Here is an 11,101-nt window from a genome sequence, read left to right on the forward strand (position 1 = left end):
AAAAAACATTGCCACTGATTCTTTGAGTTTCCGTAGTAGGAATGTAAACTGGGAGTGACGGGAAGCACATGCCAGGACAAAGCTCAACCCGTTAGTGTGACAAACTGGTGCAATGTGTTGGATTTCAGGGTCTGACAATGTCTCCTATTGTTTGCTTGAACCCCCTGAAGAAGCAACACGTGGCGAGAGGGGCACGAAGCTCATTTCCACAGCGAGCGACAAAAGCAGCGCGAATACGACGATGCAGGCCCCGCAGACACGAACGACCCAAAACGTGGTTTTGAAAGGCGAGGAGCTGCAGTCTGACTCTGAGGAGAACACACAATGTTGAGAGGAATTTCTGACCACGATTCATTCGATTGTGGTCTGAGGTCTCTCGGAGTGTTGTGGTTCATTTACAACAGGAGGCCAACTGTAAAAGGAGAAAACCATACACGCAGGGAAGTGGGGGTTCACCAGTGCATGTTTGAAACACATCGCAAGTCGTTTCAGAATATCTTCAGAGCATGTGGGAAAACATTTACCTGGATTACATGTGATTAAAAGATGGAATGCAAACTACAAATAGTAAAAAAATACAAAAAAAGTGTCACTGATCGTAACTGTTAAAACAGGGTGCGGAACCAGTGGCTTTTAAGACCATCTGAACCGGACCACCAAGCAATGCTGAACCCAAACGTTTCAAAACAGTTTCTGTTAGGGCTGAACAATTTAGAAAAAAAATGATCAAGTTGCAATTTTTTTCCTCAATATTGCGATTAAGATTCAATAGGTGATTATTTTTTTCAAGGTCCTGTCACCCTGTATTTTTAAACAAACAAGCAACATATTAATCTCGATTATAGTATCACATTTATTAAAGATACATGTTTTGGTCTCATAGCTTATGCCTACACTAAAACAAAGGTAAATCAACCATGAATTAATAAGAACGATTACCGAAGGTATCTCAATGCATTTGCTACAACAACTTTACCAAATTCTAGTGTGCCGTGAGCATAAATCCATGAATCATAAGTCTGATTACAACAATAATGCAAATGTGTGGCTTTTCATTATTCATGAAACAATGATATGCAAACAAGTACACTGTACTTCTTAAGCAACAAAGCTTATCTAGACACGATATACAAAGTAAAACCATACCTATACCTCTCTCTCTCTCTCTATATATATATATATATATACAGTATATGTATGTGTGTGTATATATTTATGGCTCTCACTGAAATACATTTCCAAATATTTTGCTTTTATGGCTCTCTTAGTCAAAATGGTTCCCGACCCCTGCTATAGACCATAGATCAAGGTTGAGCGCCCTAAGTGATGGTGGGGCCCACAATTTTTCATCAGGGCTACTGGAAGGCGATATAGAGCCATGCACTTCCTAACTGGATGCATGATAATAATGCCATTTCAAACATGGACAAAATGAGTGAAAATGTAGCAAAGGTCATGGGATAAGACAGCCAGTCAAGATGCTTGGTGTTTACAGATCACACACTTACTGATATACTGGATATACACATTTAATGATGTATTCAGACATACAATACAATACAATACATCCCTCAAATAAATCTACACGTTTGCAAATTTGCGACACATTTGTGATTTCAATCACGCATTTTATAGATTCACATTACACATTTTTTACTTCAGTCACGCTATTGTAGACTTCTTTTGCCTTTGTGACTGTGGTTACAGATTCTCATTCTTTTGACATATTTGTGGATTAAGATACGCATTTGTAAACGGTTTTGTTACAATAATAGCCCTATTCTCCTCCTCCCACTGTTCTCCACTCGGCTTGTCCACACAGTAACAAGTCAAGTTGGCCGCAACGCACTGCTGGGAACAACTTCAAAATTAAACCTTACCTTGGATTGTCCATATTATATGACTTAGTAAGGTAAGGTTTGAAGATGCCCGTATTACTGCATTGTCAGCATATTACTGTCATGCATACCAGACACAATTGTTGATGTGGTCAGCTTGACTGTTTCTTGGCAGCGTACAACCGTTGACAGCCAATCGCAGGGCACACAGAGACGAACAAACATCCATGCTCACACCTAGGGACAATTTAGAGTGTTCCATTCACCTGCCATGCATGTCTTTGGAATGTGGGAGAAAACCAGAGTGCCCGGAGAAAACCCACGCAGGCACTTGGAGAACATGCAAAGTCCACACAGGAAAGCTGGAGCCAGGATCGAACCCACGACGCCTGCACTGTGAGGTTGACGCGCAAACCACTCGCTCACCGGGCCGCCCAACCTATATCATGACTTGTGAAATTGCTGCTCAGGCACAGAACAAACTGCAATGTAATACTGTTCCCAAAGAATACCAAATGGAAACGACAGGCATGCCAAATTCCTAATCTATGTAATTGGCTTTCATTTGTGAACAAAACAATCAATACAGTTTTGTTAACTTTGTGTGGAGCATGTATAATGTGCTGTATAACAAAACTAAACAAGTTTAATAACAAATAAGATAAACATTTTCCAAATGTGTGTGTGTGTGTGTGTGTGTGTGTGTGTTTGTGTGTGTGTGAGAGAGAGAGAGAGAGAGAGAGAGAGAGAGAGAGAGAGAGAGAGAGAGAGAGAGAGAGAGAGTTTGTGTATTGTATCTTGTCTTTATGCATTTATGTGCAAATGAGTGCCTTAGCCTTTAAAAAAGCTTACGATTCAAATGGAGAAACATCTATATATCAACATGCTCACCACGAAGGCTTGCCCTACGCTTAAAGGCAATAATCTCCCCAGCAGCAGGAATCAAATGCTGTGAGGGTGTTGGTGTTGCTGGGACACCAAAATGCGACTTTGCCAGCTTTGCCGAGGTTAGCTATTGTGCTGCATTTGTTTTTCCCCGGAGGAGTGGGTTCATATTTTCGAACAAGGATGTTCTCCAAAATACACTTGATTTAGCTGCTCATCTGCATCCTCATCATCACTGGTGGAGTCATCTGATGATCCCAGTCTTCATGAGTGACCATGATCTTTTGTGGCTGAATTATCTTCTTCTGTGGAGTCACTGGAAGCTTCATTTCCGCTTCCAGTTGACTTTCTTTCCTCCTTTTCACATCTTCAGCAATCAAAAATCTCAATTTTCTAAATCTTGGGTCCAAAGCAGCTGGCAAGATTATGTTATGAGCTTCACATTGAAATGAGAATAGTACCTGCCACCCCTCTGTGATGTGTTCTACCTCTTTTGCCGGGGATGTCTTTATTGATGGAGCTTGAAACTCTGAACGCAGTGTTAATTTTTTTAGATTTTGGACCAGCTAGAGAAGAGCAGAAAGAATAACTAATTGTTCCCCACTTTTGCTCCTTTAAATGGTTCAAGGACCTAAGTTGGCTCCTCACTGAGGTTACAATGCTCTAGCTTTAAATCGAATTGTGGTGTTTGGCTCTTGGATTTACTGAAAGATCAGAAAGAGCTGCGGTCACAGACCGTCATTGTCCAACAAACCTGGACAGCATCTCGTTCGTACTGGTCCACTAAGTCCTTAGATCTGATCATCAGCGGAGGCATTCCCATTTGTCTCTGCTTTTCTTTATGTAGGGATTGGACTGTCTCAGAATTGTTTGTTATTTATTCATTTGTTGTGTGTTCACCCCCCACACCCAATAGAATTTATTTTGTGATTTCCTCGTTTGATTTTCTGTTTTGTTGCATTATTTTCGCTTTTCTTAGTGTCTTTGAAGTAATCGTTAATTTATGTTTTTTCGGAGGCGGTCTTTGAACGCCTCTCGAGCTGAACCAGATAATGATGGGAATTCCGGCTCTTTTTACAGAGCCGGTTCTTTTGGCTCGGCTCACTAAAAAGAGCCGGCTTTTTCGGCTCTCAAATGGCTCCTCAGTTTTTTGTTGCTTAATTTACTACCAAAAATAATGTAAAATTATGTGTAAAACGAATTTCTAATGTAAAAAATATACAGTATATCAAATATTTATTATTTATATGGCTTTATTTATATTCTTCTGAACATACTCAACATGGAGTTCAACATGGAGTGCTCCAAACATTCTACAGTACAAAAACAAAGTACAAAAACAAAGACCCATCTCAAAACAATGTCAACAAAAAGTTCCGATCTCTGATTGTGTATATTTATAAGCTTTTAACTATTTCCAGTAAAACAACATAAGTAAGCTTTGATTACCACATGACAAATTATACATTAAAATTTGTCAAACAAAAAGAAAAAAAGCAGCATCCAGGTAAAAGTTTTAGCTAGTCCTTAGCGAAGATTGGCATTCAGAAAAACCAAGTGCCTCAGCTTTGAGGGGTTGATCCTGTTTCTCCTCTCTGTTAATATCTGCCCTGTTTTGGAGAAGATTCTCTCTGAGGGGACAGATGTTGCTACAATACACAGTCTCCGTGTCATCACATGTGTAAGACGTGGGTACCCTGAATCCTTGGCCTCCCACCAGCTCAAAGGGTCTGCACTTCTCTGGAAAAGGGGCTCCTCACAATAGGATCTCACTTCCAGAATTGCATCTGATGAAGGATTCCGTCTTGTAGTGCTTCCAGTTGCTCGGTCTTCAAAGAACCTCCAAACAGCAGATGCTTGTGTTTCTTCTCCCTCTTGGCCCCCTGGCAGTGGAGTTGACTGGCTGGATCTTTCTGCTGCTGAAGTTATTCTCTGAAGAGCTTTATCATCTGCTCTATTGTCAGTGAAGGCCAGCTTCTTGAATCTTGGGTCAAGAATGGTGGTTTCTGACAGAACAGTGTTCCATTCCATTCTGTGAAATTTTCTGTCCATGGATACACAGAGAGCATCCACTAACTCTTTCACTTTCCCTGTGGTTACTCTGGTCTGATGCTCAGCTGTCACTTTCTGAAGACCCTTGCAAAGGATCAACACTTTAGAGGCTGTAACATAGCTGAAAAAGAGTAAACAATAAGTGTTCAAATTATGCTTTATTTTAAGGAGTATATATTATTATTTCTGGTCGTGTCTAATCTGATTTTCATATTATCAATGCAAAAATAGCAACTAATAAAAATGATAATAACGGAATAATAATAACAGAATAATGTGATAACATTTGTACACTGTACCTGTCTGCACTGATCTCCACAGTGACCTGCTCAAATGGCTCCAGAACAGTGCATGCCTCCTGCAGTACCTCCCATTCCTCTTGGCTCAGAGGATCAACAGGTGCATTGATAACAGCCAGGGTAGAGATGACTGCATCCTTGGACTCCAGGACCCGTTTTAGCATGTGAAAGGTGGAAGAATTCCACTATCCCCTTCACTTTGTCCGCAGTGGGCTTCATCACCTTCAGAGCATCTCTTACAACCAGGTTAAGGGTGTGTGCAAGACATGGGTGATGGGTCCATTTCAGGGTTTTAATTGCTTTGGTGATGTTAGCTGCATTGTCGCTAACACAGCAAACCACTTTGTTTTCCACATCCCTCTCTTTGGCCACTTTGAGCAGCTCCTCTGCTAAATTCCCAGAAGTGTGTCTTTCACTGAACTCAAAACAATCCAGCAGACAGGTCACCATTTTGAATTTTTCAACCAAGTGGCATGTAACTGACATGTAGGATGTATTGGTTCGGGATATCCAGCAGTCAGTTGTTAGACAAACAGCTGTGGCTTTTTTGACCCGTTCTTGGAGTGCAGCACGTTCTCTGTCATATAGGCCTGGGATGATTCTTTGAGAAAGTGTTTTCCTGCTTGGAATTGCATACTGTCGCGTTTCGGTTTGTGACCAACAGGTGGCACTGTAGGCCTCCCCCGCACAGCTGCACACCTGTTGGTCGTTATGTCATTAGCCATGGGCGTCATTAGGCCTATTTTAGGGAGGCTTCAGCCTCCCTAAAAATGTCTTTAGCCCCCCTAAATAATTTCATTGCATTATTTTAAAAAAAGTATTATTTATTTTTCCTGTACTTTTGCTAATATATTGCATCAAATTCAATGTAATGTGGCCATTTTAAATTATATTTCGATACCCTGCCATTAGTGTAATATTAAATCTCCCAGGTTTCCTGAACGCAACAGGTGTTGAGTTAGCATTTGACGTGTCTGTCACCATCGCCACATCAAATGCTAACGCAACAACTGACAGTTCATTGCCGAAAGTCAGGTTGAGTCGACAGCATGGATATTCGACAGTTTTTTAGAAAGGTAAATTAAGTATTCAATGCATCCATGCTGGTAAAACTAGTGACTATAGTCCGCTAAAATATCTCCAGTAACAGCAGAAACTGCACTGTAACAAGTGTTCACTTTTGGATAAATTAAGGTGGTGCTTAATAAAAAGTAAGCAACATTTTATTATTAAATACACAAATAATCATTACACCAACTCTTTGAGGCAACACCTATTGAGATTTTGGCCTATATAAAATAAATAAATAAATATAAAATAAATAAATTTATCAGGCTAAAGACGCACAGAGAGGGGGGGAGCTCTGCTGGACAGGTGAGTCTATCAGATCTCAAGGCTAATTTTACTTGCAAGGCTGTTCCCAAAATGCAATCGGAGCTTACAGTAAGGATTTAGCAGCAAACTTGTGTTTTTCCAAAGGGATGAAGCTTTTGCATCTCATTGTACTAACTTAAATTGCATATCACAGCAGACATCTCAAAATACATAGTCTTCTGGGGGCTAAGCATATATTAATACATTTTGGTAGAGAGGAATATAGGCCTACTGTCATATAGGTTATGTTATCGGGCATCCTTCTAATTCCCTTGAACAACCAAGATTGAACTTTTGAACTCTTTATAATTTCTATTATCTAGTCCAGTTAAAGTCCAGGGGAGGAAGCCCCATCATAGTAAAGAGGATACTAATGTGATGTGTGTAGTTCTTCATAGCCTCTTCATTTTGCTCTCAAAGTGCACGGAATTGATGGATTTTGAACAGAATGTAGAAAAAAATTCTCCCGGGGGAGCATGCCCCCGGACCCCCCTAAAGGGGCTGTGTTCCCCTTGGGGCTAAGCCCCCCTTGTTCTTGAAACCTAGTAATGCCCCTGTCATTAGCCATTTAAAAGGACTCCCTCCTGACCACTCCTTGTCAGGTCATTGTTTGTTTGTTGGCTGGTGTCATGGTTGTTCCAGTCAGGTTTTGGTCATTGTTATGTTTTATCTTCAGTCATGTGTTTTGTTTGATACTTTGGACTTTGTTTTGGATTTAGTTTTCTGAGTTTTAATACAATCTTTCAAGTACACCCTGCTCCTCGCTCCTGCCTGCTTTTTGGGGTCCACCACCACCTCGCAAACGTGACAGAAGCAAAAACTAACCATAACCGAAACATGACTGAGAACAAACATGACAGCAGCCAACAGCAACAATGACCCGACCGACAATGAGTGGTCGGGAAGGAGTCCTTTTAAACGGCTAAGGACATAACGACCAACAGGTGTGCAGCTGAAGGGGGAACCCTACAGTGCCACCTGTTGGTCACAAACCGAAACATAACACATACATTGGATTGAGAGCATGAGTATATCTTCTGAATTCTTTGTCATCCACGGTTGAAAATGGCTGAAAATCACTTGAAATCATTTTACCCAGTTCCTCGTCAATTGTGTTCTGTTTTGCTGGGTTTATAGCTTTTTGCATAAAGTGTCTCATCGAGCTCTGGGTTGTACGTCTAGGTGGTTGTGACATTTGCAGCAGCAGCAACATTTGCAGACACACTAGCACCTTCATTAATAGCTGGTTCCCTTGCTTGTCTTTTCTCTTCAAATTGTACTGATCGGTGGACTGTTACTATGTGCCTGTGCAGGTTATTTGTGGAGCCTGATCGATGGGATATTTTAACCTTGCACAGTCTACACCATAGATGTCAAAGTCAAGGCCTGGGGGCCAAATCTGGCCCGCCACATCATTTTATGTGGCCCGCGAAATCAAATCAGGCATGTCAAGTTCCATGATGCTTGCTAAAGTCTGAACCAAAATTTCAAATTGTCATATGTAATCCACAATAACAGTCATTATTCTTGACTTCTGATTTTAAAACTAGTTATTCATTAATTTGTTGTGTGCTGTATCTGTGATATGTGGAGAGGATTAAACATTTATGTGGTTTGCCCAAATTCATAATGGCCCTCCAAGGGAAACCGTCACTAAAATGTGGCCCACGACAAAAATGAGTTTGACACCCCTGGTCTACACTCTGCCTTTGAACTATCAATTAAGTTGAAATGAGTCCAAATTTCACTGCGTTTCTCACCTTTCCACTTTCCACCTCCCTGTCTCTCCTGTTCGTGTGCTGCTCACAGTGTGCTGCTGTGTGTCTCTAACCCCTCCCGCTTCTCCTCACTGCAGCGTGTGTGTGTGGGTGTGTGTGTGTGTGTGTGTGTGTGTGTGTGTGTGTGTGTGTGTGTCACCCCCCCCTCTCTCCTCTCCCACCAATCACGTGCGGCTTTAACCGAAGGGGGGGAAAAACAGGATAAAAAAAAAAGTCGGCTCCTTTTAGGAGCGGCTCCCGATTAGGAGCCAGCTCCCGTCGTTCACTTCAAAGCGCCGGCTCTAAGAGCCGGTTCGTTCGCGTACGACACATCACTAGAACCAGAGAAGAGAAGGCACGGAGACGGACAAAGACGTGTCTATATTTTCTTGAGTGTTAAACGAATTAATAAAGTGTATGTTTTAAAAAACCAACACGACAGCTCTCTTTATTTCAGAGCTGAAACATTTAAGTTGAGTACAGTACAGTTGGGTTCATTTTTCTTACAAAGTTCCCCCATGAAGCTCACAAAAGCCACACAATGAACAACGGTTTTGTTGTTTTAGGTGTGTCCTGTACAACTAAATTCAGAGTGTGTCCCGAACATCTCAGAGAAGCCCAGCCGTGCTTGCCTATGTAACTTGTAAAGTTGAGTGTGACCACCGCAGTTAGCTTCATGTTGCTACTTGCTTGCTTCGTCTTGCTCGTGCCTCAACATGCACTGAACACTCAACTCAACTCAACTGTATTTATAGAACATTTTAAAACAATTGCAGTATACAAAGTGCTATACATGGAGCAAATATCATATATACAACAATTAACAATTGTGTTATGTTTTTTTAATTGTGTTAATCATAATTTTAATCTCGAGCTTTATTGTTTCTGTCGGTGGGTTGCCTTTCCATCCAGTGAAACTCCTGTACAACGAAACCTACATGGGCGAAAATACCCCCCAGTGTGAAAAAATCTTCATGCATTAACACCATTCTCACTTTCGTGCCCCCCATACAACGAAAAAAAAAACTGTTGCGTTATACGAAATCTTTTTCTCTGCTCTTGCCTCGCGACGAGATTCACTACAACGAAGTCTAATCCAACAGCGACCTCTACTGCTTCGTTCAGAAACGGCAACAGCAACCACCACAGTGGTTTACACATGCACAGTAGTCCTGGAAGTATTTGTTATTGTTAGTTTGAGACGCAGCAAGAACGTTGCACTGCTAAAATGGCTCCAAAATGAACCTTTGGATGTCAAGCAGCTAAGACAAGAAGAGCTCTGACGCTGGAAGAGAGGGTAAAAGTGATCAAAATTAAAGACGGAAAAGCAAAATAAAAGACATTATCCAAGAAATTGATGTAAGTGAAAGTGAATGCTGATCGTAAATTTCGCAATTTCTTTCCCTTTTTTTTTCTTTCTACACTGACTATATGAAGTGTCAAATAAGTGTATGCTCATACTTATGCACTATTAGAATAAAAATAAAGAGTACGCATTCGTTTGTGGTTGTGTGTGTGTGTTCGTGTGTGTGTGTGTGTTTGTTTACATCTGAGATCAAATTTGCTACGGTGAAAAACTCCCTCTTGTGAAAAATTTCTTGCTGCAAACATTATTTCTTTCTGCAAACAGTTGTAGAGGAGTTTCACTGTAATATCGCTTTTTATGTGTGAGCTTCCTGTGTTCGAGATGTTGAGAATGGGGAAACAATGGTCAGTCACAGCCTGAAGCGGACATTGATTGGCTGTCATTATGTTTGGGCTTGTTTAGCAGAAGCTGATAGGCTCCCAATGAAGTTGGGCGGGTAAGTAAGCAGTGGTGAGAAAAAGAGAGGAGAAAATGTTGGAGCATGTGAGAGATCTCGATCCAATGAGTGGAAAATTTACATTCCAAAAACGCCCTGACGGCACTATTGATAAAGGTAGAGTGGTGTGCCTAATTTGTAAGAAAGAGTTTGCTTCCCACCAAAGCAGCCCAAGTTTCGCCTCCCACATTAATACAAAGCACCCAGTCACGAGTGCAGCCACAGCTAACGTTAGCACCGAAAGCGTTAGCAATTTAGCTAGCCATAGCAAAGCACTTCGCCAAACTAAACTCGAGGAGAACACGCCTCGTACGCGTAGCTGCTGTGTCCTCTTAGCCTACGAGAAGTGATTGATGTCTATCTCAGCACTTTATTTTGCATTGATGAAGAGTAGTGATGGGACGATGATACCTCAAGGAGTGTATTGGCACACTTCACAAACTGTGTCAGCACTGTATTGACACTGTGTTGGTCACCCAATAGTGACCCCTGCAGTAGTTATAAAATCATTGCAGGTAAAGAAATTCCTTGTTTGTGTAAGTGCTAAACTGAGTTGGTATGTAAAATATAGCAAATTTGAGTTACAATTCAGAGTTACAATTTTTAACTTATGTAGAAAATTTTTGTTAAATCATGTGAAATAAAAGACAAAAAAGTGATTAGTTTATGAATTTTTATTGAGAAACAAAAGTTTTTGGAGTGTCTTTGCTCCAAGGCGATTTCTCCTCTTAGACACCAGCTCCCCAGCCTCAGAAAATACTCTTTCACATGGTTCACCCCCTGGGGGGGCGCGAGGCTCTGTCAGGGGGGGCGCGTTTGGCCTCGGGGAACATGCTTTTTTTAAAATTTATTTATTTTTTTTACTGTCCGAGAATAAAGTGCAATTGCACCTCGACTACATTAGGGGGCAGTGGCGCTCACCTTGGCAGAGTGCGCTGGGAGCATTCGCTCAGTGTTTTGTTCGCACTGTAGTGATGGGAATTCCGGCTCTTTTTAGAGAGCCGGTTCTTTTGGCTCGACTCACTAAAAAGAGCCGGCTCTTTCGGCTCCCAAATGGCTCCTCAGTTTTTTTGTTGCTTAAATTAGTTTAATAC

The 11,101-nt window shown here is 41.3% G+C and overlaps 2 protein-coding genes across 2 annotated transcripts in view; one reads left to right on the top strand and one right to left on the bottom strand.

The window, feature by feature from the left end:
- The window catches only part of lrit3b (leucine-rich repeat, immunoglobulin-like and transmembrane domains 3b), a 39,025-nt gene that overhangs the window by 12,429 nt on the left and 15,495 nt on the right, over nucleotides 1-11,101 (top strand). The gene's annotated exons all lie outside the window — the stretch shown is intronic.
- On the bottom strand, nucleotides 4,224-5,378 carry LOC109527109 (zinc finger BED domain-containing protein 4-like). Its single transcript, XM_019888827.1, has 2 exons — nucleotides 5,075-5,378; nucleotides 4,224-4,896 (listed from the first exon to the last, which is right to left on the bottom strand). The coding sequence occupies exons 1-2, from the start codon at nucleotides 5,236-5,238 to the stop codon at nucleotides 4,251-4,253; spliced, it is 810 nt and encodes a 269-aa protein (XP_019744386.1). The 5' UTR covers nucleotides 5,239-5,378; the 3' UTR covers nucleotides 4,224-4,250.

This window comes from Hippocampus comes, unplaced genomic scaffold (genome assembly GCF_001891065.2).
Source record: "Hippocampus comes isolate QL1 unplaced genomic scaffold, H_comes_QL1_v1.1 scaffold254, whole genome shotgun sequence".
NCBI lineage: Eukaryota > Metazoa > Chordata > Actinopteri > Syngnathiformes > Syngnathidae > Hippocampus > Hippocampus comes.

Bases quoted from the DNA above. Each gene is read 5' to 3' on its own strand.
- LOC109527109 (XM_019888827.1), bottom strand. From the start codon at position 5,238: ATGCTAAAACGGGTCCTGGAGTCCAAGGATGCAGTCATCTCTACCCTG. The intron at 4,897-5,074 runs GTACAGTGTACA...ACTCTTTTTCAG, and splicing joins GTGGAGATCAGTGCAGACAG to CTATGTTACAGCCTCTAAAG.